The following is a 20,961-nucleotide window of genomic DNA, read 5'->3' on the forward strand; positions in this document are numbered from 1 at the left end:
CTTACAAGTACTCACACATTCTTCACACAAGTCTTACAAGTACTCACATATACTTCACACGAGTCTTACAAGTACTCACATATACTTCACACTAGTCTTACAAGTACTCACATTTACTTCACACAAGTCTTACAAGTACTCACATATACTTCACACAAGTCTTACAAGTACTCACACGTACTTCACACAAGTTTTACAAGTACTCACATATACTTCACACGAGTCTTACAAGTACTCACATATACTTCACACAAGTCTTGCAAGTACTCACATATACTTCACACGAGTCTTACAAGTACTCACATATACTTCACACAAGTCTTACAAGTACTCACACATACTTCACATGAGTCTTACAAGTACTCACACATACTTCACACGAGTCTTACAAGTACTCACATATACTTCACACAAGTCTTACAAGTACTCACACATACTTCACACGAGTCTTACAAGTACTCACATATACTTCACACAAGTCTTACAAGTACTCACATATACTTCACACAAGTCTTACAAGTACTCACATATACTTCACACAAGTCTTACAAGTACTCACACATACTTCACACAAGTCTTACAAGTACTCACACATACTTCACACAAGTCTTACAAGTACTCACATATACTTCACACGAGTCTTACAAGTACTCACACATACTTCACACAAGTCTTACAAGTACTCACATATACTTCACACAAGTCTTACAAGTACTCACATATACTTCACACGAGTCTTACAAGTACTCACATATACTTCACACTAGTCTTACAAGTACTCACATATACTTCACACAAGTCTTACAAGTACTCACACGTACTTCACACAAGTCTTACAAGTACTCACATATACTTCACACAAGTCTTACAAGTACTCACACGTACTTCACACAAGTCTTACACGTACTCACATATACTTCACACAAGTCTTACAAGTACTCACACGTACTTCACACAAGTCTTACAAGTACTCACATATACTTCACACGAGTCTTACAAGTACTCACACGTACTTCACACAAGTCTTACAAGTACTCACATATACTTCACACGAGTCTTACAAGTACTCACATATACTTCACACTAGTCTTACAAGTACTCACATATACTTCACACAAGTCTTGCAAGTACTCACATATACTTCACACAAGTCTTACAAGTACTCACATATACTTCACACAAGTCTTACAAGTACTCACATATACTTCACACAAGTCTTACAAGTACTCACACATACTTCACACAAGTCTTACAAGTACTCACACATACTTCACACAAGTCTTACAAGTACTCACATATACTTCACACGAGTCTTACAAGTACTCACATATACTTCACACGAGTCTTACAAGTACTCACACATTCTTCACACAAGTCTTACAAGTACTCACATATACTTCACACGAGTCTTACAAGTACTCACATATACTTCACACTAGTCTTACAAGTACTCACATATACTTCACACGAGTCTTACAAGTACTCACATATACTTCACACAAGTCTTACAAGTACTCACATATACTTCACACAAGTCTTACAAGTACTCACATATACTTCACACAAGTCTTACAAGTACTCACACATACTTGACACAAGTCTTACAAGTACTCACACATACTTCACACAAGTCTTACAAGTACTCACATATACTTCACACGAGTCTTACAAGTACTCACATATACTTCACACAAGTCTTACAAGTACTCACACATACTTCACACAAGTCTTACAAGTACTCACACATACTTCACACGAGTCTTACAAGTACTCACACATACTTCACACAAGTCTTACAAGTACTCACACATACTTCACACAAGTCTTACAAGTACTCACACATACTTCACACGAGTCTTACAAGTACTCACATATACTTCACACGAGTCTTACAAGTACTCACACATACTTCACACTAGTCTTACAAGTACTCACACATACTTCACACGAGTCTTACAAGTACTCACATATACTTCACACAAGTCTTACAAGTACTCACATATACTTCACACAAGTCTTACAAGTACTCACACGTACTTCACACAAGTCTTACAAGTACTCACATATACTTCACACGAGTCTTACAAGTACTCACATATACTTCACACGAGTCTTACAAGTACTCACACATTCTTCACACAAGTCTTACAAGTACTCACATATACTTCACACGAGTCTTACAAGTACTCACATATACTTCACACTAGTCTTACAAGTACTCACATTTACTTCACACAAGTCTTACAAGTACTCACATATACTTCACACAAGTCTTACAAGTACTCACACGTACTTCACACAAGTTTTACAAGTACTCACATATACTTCACACGAGTCTTACAAGTACTCACATATACTTCACACAAGTCTTGCAAGTACTCACATATACTTCACACGAGTCTTACAAGTACTCACATATACTTCACACAAGTCTTACAAGTACTCACACATACTTCACATGAGTCTTACAAGTACTCACACATACTTCAGACGAGTCTTACAAGTACTCACATATACTTCACACAAGTCTTACAAGTACTCACACATACTTCACACGAGTCTTACAAGTACTCACATATACTTCACACAAGTCTTACAAGTACTCACATATACTTCACACAAGTCTTACAAGTACTCACATATACTTCACACAAGTCTTACAAGTACTCACACATACTTCACACAAGTCTTACAAGTACTCACACATACTTCACACAAGTCTTACAAGTACTCACATATACTTCACACGAGTCTTACAAGTACTCACACATACTTCACACAAGTCTTACAAGTACTCACATATACTTCACACAAGTCTTACAAGTACTCACATATACTTCACACGAGTCTTACAAGTACTCACATATACTTCACACTAGTCTTACAAGTACTCACATATACTTCACACAAGTCTTACAAGTACTCACACGTACTTCACACAAGTCTTACAAGTACTCACATATACTTCACACAAGTCTTACAAGTACTCACACGTACTTCACACAAGTCTTACACGTACTCACATATACTTCACACAAGTCTTACAAGTACTCACACGTACTTCACACAAGTCTTACAAGTACTCACATATACTTCACACGAGTCTTACAAGTACTCACATATACTTCACACTAGTCTTACAAGTACTCACATATACTTCACACAAGTCTTGCAAGTACTCACATATACTTCACACAAGTCTTACAAGTACTCACATATACTTCACACAAGTCTTACAAGTACTCACATATACTTCACACAAGTCTTACAAGTACTCACACATACTTCACACAAGTCTTACAAGTACTCACACATACTTCACACAAGTCTTACAAGTACTCACATATACTTCACACGAGTCTTACAAGTACTCACATATACTTCACACGAGTCTTACAAGTACTCACACATTCTTCACACAAGTCTTACAAGTACTCACATATACTTCACACGAGTCTTACAAGTACTCACATATACTTCACACTAGTCTTACAAGTACTCACATATACTTCACACGAGTCTTACAAGTACTCACATATACTTCACACAAGTCTTACAAGTACTCACATATACTTCACACAAGTCTTACAAGTACTCACATATACTTCACACAAGTCTTACAAGTACTCACACATACTTGACACAAGTCTTACAAGTACTCACACATACTTCACACAAGTCTTACAAGTACTCACATATACTTCACACAAGTCTTACACGTACTCACACATACTTCACACGAGTCTTACAAGTACTCACATATACTTCACACAAGTCTTACAAGTACTCACACATACTTCACACGAGTCTTACAAGTACTCACATATACTTCACACAAGTCTTACAAGTACTCACATATACTTCACACAAGTCTTACAAGTACTCACATATACTTCACACAAGTCTTACAAGTACTCACACATACTTGACACAAGTCTTACAAGTACTCACACATACTTCACACAAGTCTTACAAGTACTCACATATACTTCACACAAGTCTTACACGTACTCACACATACTTCACACGAGTCTTACAAGTACTCACATATACTTCACACAAGTCTTACAAGTACTCACACATACTTCACACGAGTCTTACAAGTACTCACATATACTTCACACAAGTCTTACAAGTACTCACACATACTTCACACAAGTCTTACAAGTACTCACACATACTTCACACGAGTCTTACAAGTACTCACACATACTTCACACAAGTCTTACAAGTACTCACACATACTTCACACAAGTCTTACAAGTACTCACACATACTTCACACGAGTCTTACAAGTACTCACACATACTTCACACGAGTCTTACAAGTACTCACACATACTTCACACAAGTCTTACAAGTACTCACACATACTTCACACGAGTCTTACAAGTACTCACACATACTTCACACGAGTCTTACAAGTACTCACATATACTTCACACGAGTCTTACAAGTACTCACATATACTTCACACAAGTCTTACAAGTACTCACATATACTTCACACGAGTCTTACAAGTACTCACATATACTTCACACTAGTCTTACAAGTACTTACATATACTTACACAAGTCTTACAAGTACTCACACATACTTCACACGAGTCTTACAAGTACTCACACATACTTCACACGAGTCCTACAACTACACTTAGGCCCAGACCAATTGAAATGGAGTCCATTGTGGACTAGAGTCTGTCTTGCAGACTAACAAGTCAACGTGTGTGTCTTTCAGGGACATGACTGCTGTCCTTACCAGTTCTCCTACAAGGGAGCAGGTGGTCTGGAGTTTGTCAAGAAGCTGGACATTCCAAAACAGTCTTCCAAAAGTGGCATTTCAGCCATGCAGCACTTCAGGAACTTGGACAAGAAGGCGACTGACGACGACAGCAGCAACGAGTTGGGCACGCTTCACCAGAACAGCATCACGTAAGACCTCTTTCTACAAGAACTTTGTGGCCACTCGATTCATATTGTCATCTACCCTTTATATCATAATATAGATTTATATTGAAGTATTCTAGAGGAGTCAAATCAAATACATTTCATAAATAGTGTTTCAATTCAACTACAAGTTAAGAATTACAGTAGTACCACCCACTTTACGTGTGATTCAATCTCAATTGGAATTGTTTTACCAAAAGTTGGTCCTAACTTTCGTAGAAGGTCTCGGTTGTCAAAGCTGCAAGGGACTTGAGTAATGTCAAAAGTTTCTTAAGTGATAACTATGGTTTCTTGAGTAATGACAATAGTTTCTTAAGTGATAACTATGGTTTCTTGAGTAATGACAATAGTTTCTTAAGTGATAACTATGGTTTCTTGAGTAATGACAATAGTTTCTTAAGTGATAACTATGGTTTCTTGAGTAATGACAATAGTTTCTTATGTGATAACTAGGGTTTCTTGAGTAATGCCGATGGTTTCTTAAGTGATAACTATGGTTTCTTGAGTAATGTCAATAGTTTCTTAAGTAATAAAGATGGTTTCTTGAGTAATGTCAATAGTTTCTTGAGTGTTAACGATTGTTTCTTGAGTGATAACGATGGTTTCTTGATAAATGTCAATAGTTTCTTAAGTAATAACAATGGTTTCTTGAGTAATGTCAATATTTTAACTAATAACGATGGTTTCTTGAGTAATGTCAATAGTTTTAAGTAAGAACTGTGGTTTATTGAGTAATATCAATAGTTTAAGTTATAACTATGGTTTCTTGAGTAATGTCAATAGTTTAAGTAATAACTATAGTTTATTGAGTAATGTCAATGGTTTCCTAAGTGATAACTATGGTTTCTTGAGTAATGTCGATGGTTTCCTAAGTGGTCCCCAACCTTTTTGTAGCTGGGGACCGGTCAACGCTTGAAAATTTGTCCCATGGACCGAAGGGGTGGGGGGTTTAAAAAAAATTTTTTTTTCATAAAGAAATACAATCATATGTGCTTACGGACTGTATCCCTGCAGACTGTATTGATCTATATTGATATATAATGTATATATTGTGGTTTTTTTGTTGATTTAATCAAAAAAACAAAAAAAAGTTTATTTTTATTTATTTTTATTTTTTTTATTTCTTGCGCGGCCCGGTACCAATCGGTGGTTGGGGACCACTGGTTTAAGCAATAACTATGCTTAACAATGGCTTGAGTAATGTCAATGGTTTCCTAAGTGATAACTATGGTTTCTTGAGTAATGTCGATGGTTTCCCAAGTGATAACTATGGTTTCTTGAGTAATGTTGATGGTTTCTTGAGTGATAACTATGGTTTCTTGAGTAATGTTGATGGTTTCTTAAGTGATAACTATGGTTTCTTAAGTAATGTCAATAGATAAATATGGTTTCTTAAGCAATGTCGATAGTTTAAGCAATAACTTTGGTTTCTTGAGTAATGTCGATAGTTTTTTAAATGATAAATATGGTTTCTTGATTAATGTAGATGGTTCTTGAGTAATGTCGATGGTTTCTTGAGTCATGACTATGGTTTCTTGAGTATTGGCGATGGTTTCTTAAGTGATAAATATGGTTCCTTAAGTAAAAACTATGGCTTCTTGAGTAATGACGATGGTTTCTTAAGTCATAACCATGGTTTCTTGAGTAATGACGATGGTTTCTTAATTGATAAATATGGTTTCTTGACTAATGTCCTTGGTTTCTTGAGTGATAAATATGGTTTCTTGAGTCATGAGTATGGTTTCTTGAATATTGGCAATGTTTTTTTAAGTGATAAATATGGTTTCTTGAGTAATGTCAATAGTTTCTTGAGTGATAAATATAATTTCTTCAGTATTGTCGATAGTTTAAGTGATAACTATGGTTTCTTAAGTGATAACGATGGTTTCTTGAGTAATGTCAATAGTTAAAGTAATACCTATGGTTTCTTGAGTAATGTCAATAGTTTGAGTAATACCTATGGTTTCTTGAGTAATGTCAAAAGTTTGAGTAATACCTATGGTTTCTTGAGTAATGTCAATAGTTAAAGTAATACCTATGGTTTCTTGAGTAATGTCTATAGTTTAAGTACTGTATTTTCCGCACTATAAGGCACACCTAAAAACATCCAATTTCCTCAAAAGCTGACAGTGCGCCTTATAATCCGGTGCGCCTTATATATGGACCAATATTGAGCCTCAATAGGTCTCGCAACTACGGTAACTACGCCGACTTCATTTTCCCCCTTCTACGGCTGCTTACCGTAGAAGAAGAAGAAGCGCTTCTTCTTCTACGGGAGAAAATGAAGTCGGCGGCTGCTTACGTAGAAGAAGAACTTCTTCTTCTACAGGGGAAAATGAAGTCGGCGGCTGCTTACCGTAGAAGAAGAACATCTTAGGTCTCACAACTGTTGTGAGACCTAAACTTTATGTAAAGACCCAAAAATGGCTCTTATTAAAGGCCTACTGAAACCCACTACTACCGACCACGCAGTCTGATAGTTTATACATCAATGATGAAATCTTAACATTGCAACACATGCCAATACGGCCGGGTTAACTTATAAAGTGACATTTAAAATTTCCCGGGAAATATCCGGCTGAAACGTCGCGGTATGATGACGTATGCGCGTGACGTAGTCAGTTAAACGGAAGTTCTGGTACCCCGTAGAATCCTATACAAAAAGCTCTGTTTTCATTTCATAATTCACAATTCCACAGTATTCTGGACATCTTTTGCAATTTGTTTAATGAACAATGAAGGCTGCGAAGAAGACAGTTGTAGGTGGGATCGGTGTATTAGCAGCGGACTACAGCAACACAACCAGGAGGACTTTGTTGGAGAGCAGACTCGCTAGCCGGCGACCTCACCTTGACTTCCTACGTCTCCGGGCCGCCAAACGCATCGGGTGAAGTCCTTCGTCCTTCCGCCGATCGCTGGAACGCAGGTGAGCACGGGTGTTGATGAGCAGATGAAGGCTGGCTGGCGTAGGTGGAGAGCTAATGTTTTTAGCATAGCTCTTTGTGGTCCGGTTGCTAAGTAGGCTTCAATGGCGTCGTTAGCACAGCATTGTTAACCTTTGCCAACCTGGAAAGCATTAACCGTGTATTTACATGTCCACGGTTTAATAGTATTGTTGATTTTCTATCTATCCTTCCAGTCAGGGGTTTATTTTTTTGTTTCTATATGCAGTTAAAGCACGATGCTATCACGTTAGCTCGTAGCTAAAGCGTTTCGCCGATGTATTGTCGTGGAGATAAAAGGCACTGAATGTCCATTTCGCGTTCTCGACTCTCATTTTCAAGAGGATATAGTATCCGAGGTGGTTTAAAATACAAATCCGTGATCCACAATAGAAAAAGGAGAGAGTGTGGAATCCAATGAGCCAGCTTGTACCTAAGTTACAGTCAGAGCGAAAAAAAATATGTATTTCACTGCATTCTAGTCCGTCACTCTAACGTTCCTCGTCCACGAATCTTTCATCCTCGCTCAAATTAATGGGGTAATCTAGCTGCATTGAAAACAATAGGAAAATATGAGGGAGTGAACAACTGACAACGTCACGCTACTTCCGGTAGGGGCAAGGTTTTTTTTTATCAGAGACCAAAAGTTGCGAACTTTATCGACGTTGTTCTATACTAAATCCTTTCAGCAAAAATATGGCAATATCGCAAAATGATCAAGTATGACACATAGAATGGATCTGCTATTCCCGTTTAAATAAAACAATTTCATTTCAGTAGGCCTTTAAGAGACACGCTTACGACGCAGAGTTTAAACTCAAGGCGATCAGTCACGCAGTAGAACACGGGAATAGAGCAGCAGCGAGAGAATTTAATATTAACGATTCAATGGTGCGGAAGTGGAGGAAGCAACATGATGACCTGCGCCAAGTAAAGAAGACTAAACAGAGTTTCTGAGGGAACAAAGCTAGATGGCTATAGTTGGAGGACAAACTCGAACAGTGGGTTGTTGAACAGAGAGCAGCAAGTAGAAGTGTCAGTACAATCACTATTTGTTTTGTTGACATTCCCTTTAGCGCAGCTCCATCTAATGGAAGCATAACGTAACCCCAGCCTCTACTGTAGCGTCTATTCTATGCGCCTTATGATGCGGTGCGCCTTATATATGAACAAAGTTTTAAAATAGGCCATTCATTGAAGATGCGCCTTATAATCCGGTGCGCCTTATAGTGCGGAAAATACGGTAATAACTATGGTTTCTTGAGTAATGTCAATAGTTTAAGTAATAACTATGGTTTCTTGAGTAATGTCAATGTTTTTTTAATTGATAACTATGGTTTCTTGAGTAATGCCGATGGTTTCTTGAGTGATAAATATGGTTTCTCAAGTAATAAATATGGTTTCGTAAGTGATAAATATGATTTCTTGAGTGATAAATTTGGCTTCTTGAGTGATAAATATGGTTTCTTGAGTAATGATGATGGTTTCTTAAGTGGTAAAAATGGTTTCTTAAGTGGTAAATATGTTTTTTTAAGTGGTAAATATGGTTTCTTGAGTGATAAATATGATTTCTTGAGTAATGACGATGGTTTCTTGAGTGATATTGTAACTGCGATCTTGATCTTTCAGTCTTTCTTCAAAGCCTGTGGTCATGCAGTATTTGATGGTACGAAAGCAGATCGACCGTCAAATCATGAAGTTTGCTGAGGCTCAGATCTTTCTACACCACAACAGTCCAGTGAACACATTACTGAAAATACCGCACTGATTTACTTGTGGAGCTGGCACTCCTGCCTTACCTCACTTGTGAACATGACCTTAAGATACCTGAAGTCCACCACCTAGGACAGGAACTATCTTGCAACCTTAAGGGTACAATCCACCCTTGTCCGACTGAGGAGCCTGACATGAGACTTGGAAGTGCTGAGTCTTATCCCAGAAGCTTCACACTCAGCTGTGAATCGATCCAACCAACGCTGGAGGTCACAGCTTGAAGAGGTGATCAGGACCACATCTTCTGCAAACAGCAGAGATGAGATCCTAAGACCTGGTGCCAGGTGCACTTATGGACCTCCTCGTGTTCCAACATGGTGTCTGTTTTAGCTAGTCCACTAACCTAATGGGTTTAGACCGGGGAGGCCCTTCTTCTCCAATCCTGATTGGTTTGTCCTTGGAGACACTTGCTACATCACTACCTTTTTCCTGCTACCTTCACCTGTGTCTTTTCTTTCTGTGTTTGTTTGTCTTCTGCAGGCAGCTGTGTGCTCTAAAGGGAACATCCACTGTGGACAAGTACAGCAGTGTGGGTCTGGACGGAGCCATGGTCATCTGGGATTTTAAGGTACAGGAGATAAAAGACTTATTGTGTGCCTTCACAAAGTCATCTTGGAGAAAATGTACCACTGTGTTACACCCTCAATTTTCTAATTGAAAGTTTCCTGCTGAATGGTGACACCCAGGTTGGTCCACAGGCAAGACCCTTCGTCCGACATGTTGCACAACTTCAGATGTGACACACCGTATTATGGGACCACAGGGGATTTTAGTACTAGTCCTAGGACTAGTATGGTATATAGAGTGTACCATCACACAATATAGAATATACCATCACGCAATATAGAATACACCATCACACAATATAGAATGTACCATCATGCAATATAGAATGTACCATCACGCAATATAGAATGTACCATCACACAATATGGAATATACATCACACAATATAGAATATACCATCACACAATATAGAATATACCATCACACAATATAGAATATATACCATCACACAACATGGAATATACCATCACATCATATAGAATGTACCATCGCACAATATAGTATGTAACATTACACAATATAGAATGTACCATCACACGATTTAGAATGTACCATCACACAATTTAGAATGTACCATCACACAATATAGAATGTACCATCACACAATATAGAATGTAACATCACACAATATCGTATGTACCATTACACAATATAGAATGTACCATCAGACAATTTAGAATGTACCATCACACAATATAGAATGTACCATCACACAATATAGAATGTAACATCACACAATATAGTATGTACCATTACACAATATAGAATGTACCATCACACAATATATAATATACCATCACACAATATAGAATGTACCATCACACAATATAGAATGTACCATCACACAATATATAATATACCATCACACAATATAGAATATATACCATCACACAACATGGAATATAACATCACATAATATAGAATGTACCATCACACAATATAGAATGAACAATCACACAATATAGAATGTACCATCACACAATATAGAATGTACCATCACACAATATAGAATGAACAATCACACAATATAGAATATACCATGACACAATATAGAATGTACCATCACACAATATAGAATATACCATCACACAATATAGAATGTACCATCACACAATATAGAATATACCATCACACAATATAGAATGAACAATCACACAATATAGAATATACCATTAATTAGTATTGTGGTTGAAGTAAATGTGTATCATGAGTATTGTAATACTTAAAAGTACTACTTACTAAGGTGTACTCTCACATGTGTTCTTCATTTACAGCCCTGAAATAAAGACAGTGGTGGTCCTGCTTCGACAAATGAATACTGCAATACTCCAACACCAGAGTACTACAGTACTACAGTACTACAGTGCTACAGTACTACAGTACCTTGCTGTGGATTACAACTGCGGTACACAATTGGCTTTGATGAAGTAAAATGTGATCACAAATTGTCAATAAAAACTACATTTGAAACAACATGCAGTATTCTTGGTAGTATTTGAAGTATTAGTAGTCTGATAAGAGTAATACACATTTGAAGTACTTCAATATATGTATATTTAGTTGTAGAAATAGTTCAAGTTATTACTACATAAATAATACACATTTGAAGTACTTCAATATTTGTAAAAAGGACAAACTGTAAAAATTGATTGTTAATCTACTTGTTCATTTACTGTTAATATCTGCTTACTTTCTGTTTTAACATGTTCTATCTACACTTCTGTTAAAATGTAATAATCACTTGTTATTCTCTTCTTTGAGACTTTACATTAGTTTTGGATGATACCACACATTTAGGTATCGATCCGATACCAAGTAGTTACAGGATCATACATTGGTCATATTCAAAGTCCTCATGTGCCCAGGGACGTATTTCTTGTATTCATATTATATACATATTAAAAATGAAAGAACATTTTGTGATGCCAAAAAATATCAATGTAATCATAGTAGTATCGATTAGATGCGCTCTTGTACTTGGTATAATTACAGTGGATGTCAGGTGTAGATCCACTCATGGCATTTGGATTAATCGACATGATGTAAAATAATTATTAACAGTACAGTACAATGACAGTTATATTGTGGTACAGTACAGTTACAGTACAATAGTACTACAGTAGAATGATAGTACAGTTACAGTTATACTGTAAGTACGGTTACAATAGAGTAGTACTACAGTAGAATAGCACAGCTACAGTACAATACAGTTACACTGTAGTAAAGTACAGTTACAATAGAGTAGTACTACAGTAGACTTATAGTACAGTTATAGTTATACTGTAGTAAAGTACTGTTACAGTAGAGTAGTACTACAGTAGAATGATAGTACAGTTACAGTACAATACATTTACACTGTAGTAAAGTACAGTTAAAATAGTGTAGTACTACAGTAGAATGATGGTACAGTTAGTTATACTGTAATAAGTACAGTTACAATAGAATAGTACTACAGTCGAATGATATTACAGTTACAGTACAATACAGTTACATTGTAGTAAAGTACAGTTACAATAGAGTAGTACTACAGTAGAATTATAGTACATTTATAGTTATACTGTAGTAAAGTACTGTTACAGTAGAGTAGTACTCAGTAGAATGATAGTACAGTTACAGTACAATAAATTTACACTGTAGTAAAATACAGTTAAAATAGTGTAGTACTACAGTAGAATGATGGTACAGTTACAGTTATACTGTAGTAAAGTACAGTTACAATAGAATAATACTACAGTAGAATGATAGTACAGTTACAGTACAATACATTTACACTGTAATAAAGTACAGTTACAATAGAGTAGTACTACAGTAGAATGATAGTACAAATACACTGTGGTAAAGTACAGTTACAATAAAGTATTACTACAGTAGAATGATAGTACACATACACTGTAGTAAAGTACAGTTACAATAGAGTAGTACTAGAGTAGAATGATAGTACAGTTAGTTACACTGTAGTAAAATGCAGTTACAATAGAGTAGTGCTACAGTAGAATGATAATACAGTTACAGTACAAAACATTTACACTGTAGTAAAGTACAGTTACAATAGAGTAGTACTACAGTAGAATGATAGTACAGTTACAGTAGAATGATAGTACAGTTACAGTTACACTGTAGTAAAGTACAGTTACAATAGAGTAGTGCTACAGTAGAATTATAGTGCAGTTACAGTACAATACAGTTCCAATGTAGTAAAGTACAGTTACAATAGAGTAGTATTACAGTAGAATGATAGTACAGTTACAGTTACACTGTAGTAAAGTACAGTTACAAGAGTAGTAGTACTATTACAGCTATAATATTATATTCATAATATTAATACTATAATACTATAGCAGTAGTAATACTATAATATAATATGCATGTTCATGTGTGTGTGTGTGTGTGTGTGTGTGTGTGTGTGTGCGTGTGCGTGTGTGCAGTAGTATTTGTCAGGAAGAAGTGTAGTAGTATTTGTCAGGAAGAAGTACAGTACTATTTGTCAGGAAGAAGTGTAGTAGTATTTGTCAGGAAGAAGTGTAGTAGTATTTTTCAGGAAGAAGTGTAGTACTATTTGTCAGGAAGAAGTGTAGTAGTATTTGTCAGGAAGAAGTGTAGTAGTATTTGTCAGGAAGAAGTGTAGTACTATTTGTCAGGAAGAAGTGTAGTAGTATTTGTCAGGAAGAGGTGTAGTAGTATTTGTCAGGAAGAGGTGTAGTAGTATTTGTCAGGAAGAAATGTAGTAGTATTTTTCTTTCTTTCCTCGGCTTCACTGCCCTCAGCGTGCGTCTCACCTCATGCTTCTCCACTTTGAGAAAGTAAGTGCTGTAGGCTGAAAGATGTGGTGTGGCTGTTGTGACAGTCTCCAGCTGTCGTGCGGGTTTGCAGGACCACCAAGAAAGGACATTGTCACGAGCAGGGTTGACTTTGTTTTTTTAATTCAATAAACCTCAGTGTCGGTCGCTTTTCAGCTCCGGCTCCACCTGTTCCCTCCTCCGCTTCTGCTTTTCAGCCTTCCGCGTCGTCGGCTCCCTCTTGCTCTCTGCCTCTTGCGCTCAGCATCCGCTTCTCGCTCAGCTGCGTGTCTTGCTGCTGACTCTTCTCTCCGTTCAGCCTTCCACGTCATCTCCGTCTCGCTCTCGGTCGCTTCCGCTCTGCATCCACTGCTGGCTCTCCAACTCTCTCTCTGTCTCTCTCGGCTGTCACGCTTTTATACACAGAGAGGAGATTACCTGATTGTGCCAAGCTGCCCGATCCACGCACCTGCAGTCCATTTGGACGCGGGTCCGCCGGCCACGCCTTCTCGCTGCCATCTTGGAGTGTGCTTTGCCTCGTTGCCGGACTGCCGGCCCCGCCTCCCCACAGTCCTCCATCGCCGTACGTAAGCCGGGCTTCCGACCGGCTGAGCCTACTCCCCCCGAGCCCCCATTTCGAGGGAGCGGGAAGTGGGGACGGCCAGGTCCCCCTGTGGCCCCGGTCTTCTCCTCCTCTGTGTCCTTTTCTTCTTCTGTGTCCTTTTCTTTTTCTTCATCTGTACCTTTTCTTTCTTCTTCTGTATCTTTTCCTTCTTTTTCTGTATCCTTTTCTTCTTCTTCTGTACTTTGTTTACCTTTGTCTTTTTCTTTGTCTTTGTCTTCTTTGTCTTTTTCTTTGTCTTTTTCTTCTTCTTGTTTGTCTTCTTCTTCTTCTTTGTCTTTTCCTTCTTCTTTGTCTTTTTCTTGTTCTTCTTCTGTATCTTTTCCTTGTTGAGCACACCTATGGTTTTCCTCCCGTGCTTCTTCTTCTACTCGTTCGGGGGGGCCACTCGCCGCTCCCCCCCCCCCTCCCCCCAATCTGGTCCGCCTATGCTTGCAAGAGCCGACTTTGCGGTCGGCTGCTTGCCGCGAGCTTCGTGAGCGAGGCTATGATAGCCCACAGGGGATCTTCCTCCCCCGCCTCTGGTGGTCCTTCCCGGTTGGGCGCCAAATGTGACAGTCTCCAGCTGTCGTGCGGGTTCGCAGGACCACCAAGGAAGGACATTGTCACGAGCAGGGTTGACTTTGTTTTACAAACCCCGTTTCCATATGAGTTGGGAAATTGTGTTAGATGTAAATATAAACGGAATACAATGATTTGCAAATCATATTCAACCCATATTCAGTTGAATATTTGATGTTCAAACGTTTTTGCAAATAATCATTAACTTTAGAATTTGATGCCAGCAACACGTGACAAAGAAGTTGGGAAAGGTGGCAATAATTACTGATAAAGTTGAGGAATGCTCATCAAACACTTATTTGGAACATCTCACAGGTGAACAGGCAAATTGGGAACAGGTGGGTGCCATGATTGGGTATAAAAGTAGATTCCATGAAATGCTCAGTCATTCACAAACAAGGATGGGGCGAGAGTCACCACTTTGTCAACAAATGCGTGAGCAAATTGTTGAACTGTTTAAGAAAAACCTTTCTCAACCAGCTATTGCAAGGAATTTAGGGATTTCACCATCTACGGTCCTTAATATCATCAAAGGGTTCAGAGAATCTGGAGAAGCATAATATAAGTATAATAATATGTATATACATAAGTATAATAATATTTATATACATTAGTATAATAATATACTAACATAAGTATCATAATATATTCATACACATAAGTATAATAATATACTAACATAAGTATGATAATATACTCATATATATAAGTATACTAATATACTAACATAAGTATGATAATATATTCATATACATAAGTATAATACAAAAGTATAATAACATATTAAAATACATAAGTATAATAATATACTAACATAAGTATAATAATATACTAACATAAACATAATAATATAGTATCATAAGCATAATAATATATTCATATATATGAGTATGATAATATACTAACATAAGTATAATAATACATTCATATACATAAGTATAATAATATACTAACATAAGTATAATAATATATTCCTATATTAAGTATAATAATATATTCCTATATTAAGTATAATAATAATATACTAACATAAGTATAATAATATACTAACATAAGTATAATAATATATTAACACAATTTTAATAATATTTATATACATGAGTATAATAATATACTAACACACAAGTATAAAAATATATTCATATACATAAATAATAAATAAATACATAATTTTAATAATATTTATATACATAAGTATAATAATATACTAGCATAAGTATGATAATATATTCATACACATAAGTATAATAATATACTAACATAAGTAAAATAATATATTCACATACATAAGTATAATAATATACTAACATAAGTATACTAATAAATTAATATACATAAGTGTAATAACATATGCATATGCATAAGTATAATACTATACTAACATAAACATAATAACATATTCATATACATAAGTATAATAATATACTAACATAAGTATAATAATATATTCATATATATGAGTATAATAATATACTAACATAAGTATAATAATATACTAACATAAGTATAACAATATATTTATATACATAAGTATAATGATATACTAAAATAAGTATAATAATACATTAACATAAGTATAATAATATATTAACATAAGTATAATAATAGGCAGTGCGGTGGCAGAGGGGTTAGTGCGTCGGCCTCACAATACGAAGGTCCTGAGTAGTCGTGAGTTCAATCCCGGCCTCGGGATCTTTCTGTGTGGAGTTTGCATGTCCTCCCCGTGACTGCGTGGGTTCCCTCCGGGTACTCCGGCTTCCTCCCACCTCCAAAGACATGCACCTGGGGATAGGTTGATTGGCAACACTAATTGGCCCTAGTGTGTGAATGTGAGTGTGAATGTTGTCTGTCTATCTGTGTTGGCCCTGCGATGAGGTGGCTACTTGTCCAGGGTGTACCCCGCCTTCCGCCCGATTGTAGCTGAGATAGGCTCCAGCAACCCCGAAGGGAATAAGCGGTAGAAAATGGATGGACGGATGGAAGTATAATAATATTTCTATAAATGAGTATAATAATATACTAACACACATAAGTATAAAAATATATTCATATACTTAAGTATAATAATATACTAACATAAGTATAATAATATATTCATATACATAAGTATAATAATATTTTCATATACATAAGTATAATAATATACTAAAATAAGTATAATAATATATTCATATACATAAGTATAATAATGTACTAACATAACTATAATAATATACTAACATAAACATAATAACATATTCATATACATGAGTATAATAATATACTAACATAAGTATAATAATATATTTATATACATAAGTATAATAATATACTAACATAAGTATAATAATATATTCATATACATAAGTGTAATAATATATTCATATACATAATTATAATAATATACTAACATAAGTATAATAATATACTAACATAAACATAATAACATATTCATATATATAAGTATAATAATATACTAACATAAGTATAACAATATACTAACATAAACATAATAACATATTCATATACATGAGTATAATAATATACTAACATAAGTATAATAATATATTTATATACATAAGTATAATAATATACTAACATAAGTATAATAATATATTCATATACATAAGTATAATAATATATTCATATACATAAGTATAATAATATACTAACATAAGTATAATAATATACTAACATAAACATAATAACATATTCATATATATAAGTATAATAATATACTAACATAAGTATAATAATATACTAACATAAACATAATAACATATTCATATACATGAGTATAATAATGACCCATGTTGTCAATGTGAAGCCTCCCTGGCTGCAGGCTTCAGTGAGATCTGTAATGAGCTTCATAGCTTCATCCTCTGTTGACAATGCTTGGGGACGATCCGGCGCCAAAGAGGTGAACTTTCATCCTGTAAACTTTAAGCGGTTTGCTGATGTCACCCTCTGGCCACCACAAAAACCTCAGGAAGTCTCTGTCCTTTTTATCAACATTTACTTAGTAAAACATTGCCTCAATGTCTGCCATCACTGCAATTTGTTCCTGGCGAAACCTAAATAGCACTCCAATGAGGGTGTTCGTTAAGTCTGGCCCTTGGAGTAGCTCCTTGTTCAGAGATGTTACTTGAAATGAGGACGTGCAAACGAACACCGCCCTCAGTTTGAGCTTCCGCTTGTGGCGAACGCCATGATGCGGGATATACCACATCCGTCCATCCTCTCTGTGAAGCTGCTGAGGTGGAACATTTTCCACATAACTCTTTCAGAGATTGTCCTTAGTTCCAGTGAAAGGAACTTTGAATGCTCCAGGATACCAAAACATTTTGGACAATTCCATGGGATGGCACTTCAAGTTCATATGTGAGTAAAGGCAGGACGCCAAATACTTTTGGCAATATAGTGTATGTGAACCCTTTCAAGTCTCCAACCTCCAGTCCTCTGACCTCATAGGTCTTCGCAGGCTTTTCCTGTCCCATTGTTCGCAAAATAATTTGTGTTTTGCGTCCTTTCACATTCAGTTTGTTCATTAGATTCTCCGTGCAAAATGTTGCTGTGCTGCCTGGATCAAGGAAGGCATAGGTCTGAACATACCTGTTCCCTTTCCCCGCTTTAACTCTAACTGGAACGATTGCAAGTGCACAGTCTTTCCTGGCCCCGGTTGCATCACCGGCTGAAACAAGAGCACTGCTTACAGGGGTTTCTTCTGTCTCAGCAGTAGGCTTTGCTTCATCAACCAAAACAATATCCTTGCCTTCTTAAAAATTCAACCTTTTTGTCATGTGACTGTGTTTTGAATTGTGAGCAGTCAGTCAGAGCATGTTTGCCATGACAATATCCACATAATTGGATGCTAACACTGGGTGTGGTTTGAGCAGGTTGTTGTGGAACAGATGATTGTTTTACAGTGCATCCTGCTGGCTCTGTATTCACAGCTACTGAAGTAGCAAAGCTGCTGTTTCTGCCTCTGATTGGTTTTAGTTCACTTTTGCTTCTTGGGAGAGGCCTTTCTGTTGTTATTTGGTCCTGAATGTCTCCAAACAACGGATCCAAAATCTTGGCATGTTTTTCCCAAAAAATCTACAAAGTTGTTAAATCTGATTCTCCTGCCAGTTCTCTGTTGTGTCTCATAAACTGTGCTTCGCCACTTGTCTCTGAGTTTGTAGGGTAGTTTGGATGCAATTAGCCTTAGGTTCGATGGGATATCAAGTTCCTCCAAATACTGTAAATCTTGCATTACTTTACAGCATCCTACAATCCATATGCATGCAGCATTTATCCATTCTCAGCTTTAATCGCTTCCCAATTCAAGGCTTTTCCCAAGTAAGCTCTCAAAATTTTCATCTAATTTCCAAAGTGTTCTTTTAAGAGGCGCCTTGCTTCTGTCACAGTCCGGGCGCGCGTCAGTGCGCATTCATCTGTGCACTGCACCGAGCGCAGCTCCAAGAGCGCGCAAAGCGTGCCCCAGACCAGCGGCAGCGAACAGCTGCAATCAATCACCGGCAATCAGCACACCTAGGACTGATGAGTGCGAGCTGAATAAAGATCAGTGGACCCAAGGATCCTTGCCGGAACATAATCTTCTGTTGGCGAACAGTAAGCGATCATCGTGCCTTAAGCAATCTTGGTCTCTGTCTCTGTTTTTGTTCCCCCGTCATTTTAATTGTCTCTTGTCCACCTTGTCGATCCTACTGCTGACCTCCATTCCCATATTGACGTTGCTGTGTGTCTCGTCATTCCTCGTTCCTCCCCCTGCTTCCGGGACTGCCTCTTGGATCTCGAACTCCAGCTTGGACACGGCCCTCTTGACGCCTCTCTCTCAGCCTCACGGACCTCCCACTTGTCTCACGGACCTTCCTCTGCCTTGTCCCCGCTCTCGATTCAACACTACGGTAAAACACTCAAGTAATTCCCACACCTAGTCTACACCACACACTCTTGGATATTAGTCCACACTCCACTTCCTTAGTTTGTATTATTGATGTTTAATTATTATATTTATATATATATATATATATATATATATATATATATATATATATATATATATATATATATATATATATATATATATATATATATATAATAAAGCATAGAGCTTTACTGCCCCCTTGTGGAACTGTGCCGTCACAACTCCCTCCAACCACAACAGCTTCATTATAGCCCCTACTGGCTTCCATGTGCAAACAGCTGCGGACCAAGTCTCTTGGCAAACCAGAGGTAAACTGCTCAAGGTAGTAGAGTCGGTCTTGATTATTATCAGTCTTGTCTTCAATCAAGTGTTCAAATGCATGGATAAAAGACTGATATGCCAGTGGGTTACCATCAAACACAGAAATCTCTCTTGCTGGTAGTAGAGACAGTTTTTGCTGTGAGACAATTAGTTCTGCAATGTCATTTTGTCTTTGAATAACCGTTTCCAAGTTATCCTGAGCAGCATTAATAACCACATTGTCTTGTGCAGAGTGATTTATTATTTGAGTCTGATTTACACTCTGGGTCTTGTGTTTTTCAGTTGCGTTTTTGTTTTGACGTTTATTTAGATCTTCTGATGTGTTGGTGTTCCTTTTAAGTAAAGGTCTGTGGAGACTTGAGATGGTTTAGTGAAGTGGGTTTTTGGGTATTGCACCGAACTCCATAGAGTCCACATTGCTCTCCATAGTTTCTCTTTCATGGTGAAAATCATAATACTCAGTCATGGGTTCCTGAGCCACCTCATTACTTTTATGAATTAAATCACTTCGAAGGATTTGTATTTTAGCAGTTGATGCTGCGAGG

The 20,961-nt window shown here is 36.8% G+C and overlaps 1 protein-coding gene across 2 annotated transcripts in view; it reads left to right on the forward strand.

Moving 5' to 3' along the window:
* LOC133651710 (actin-related protein 2/3 complex subunit 1A-A-like) overlaps positions 1 to 11,692 on the forward strand; it is a 46,252-nt gene extending 34,560 nt beyond the window's left edge. For both annotated transcript variants that reach the window (XM_062049751.1, XM_062049752.1), the window contains 3 exons: positions 4,737 to 4,930; positions 10,141 to 10,228; positions 11,502 to 11,692. In XM_062049751.1, coding sequence (XP_061905735.1) covers positions 4,737 to 4,930; positions 10,141 to 10,228; positions 11,502 to 11,507 — 288 coding nt within the window. In that variant the 3' untranslated portion in view covers positions 11,508 to 11,692. The remainder of the gene's footprint in view (positions 1 to 4,736; positions 4,931 to 10,140; positions 10,229 to 11,501) is intronic.
* Positions 11,693 to 20,961: the final 9,269 nt, after the last annotated feature.

Source organism: Entelurus aequoreus, linkage group LG06, assembly GCF_033978785.1.
Source record: "Entelurus aequoreus isolate RoL-2023_Sb linkage group LG06, RoL_Eaeq_v1.1, whole genome shotgun sequence".
In the NCBI taxonomy this organism is placed as follows: domain Eukaryota; kingdom Metazoa; phylum Chordata; class Actinopteri; order Syngnathiformes; family Syngnathidae; genus Entelurus; species Entelurus aequoreus.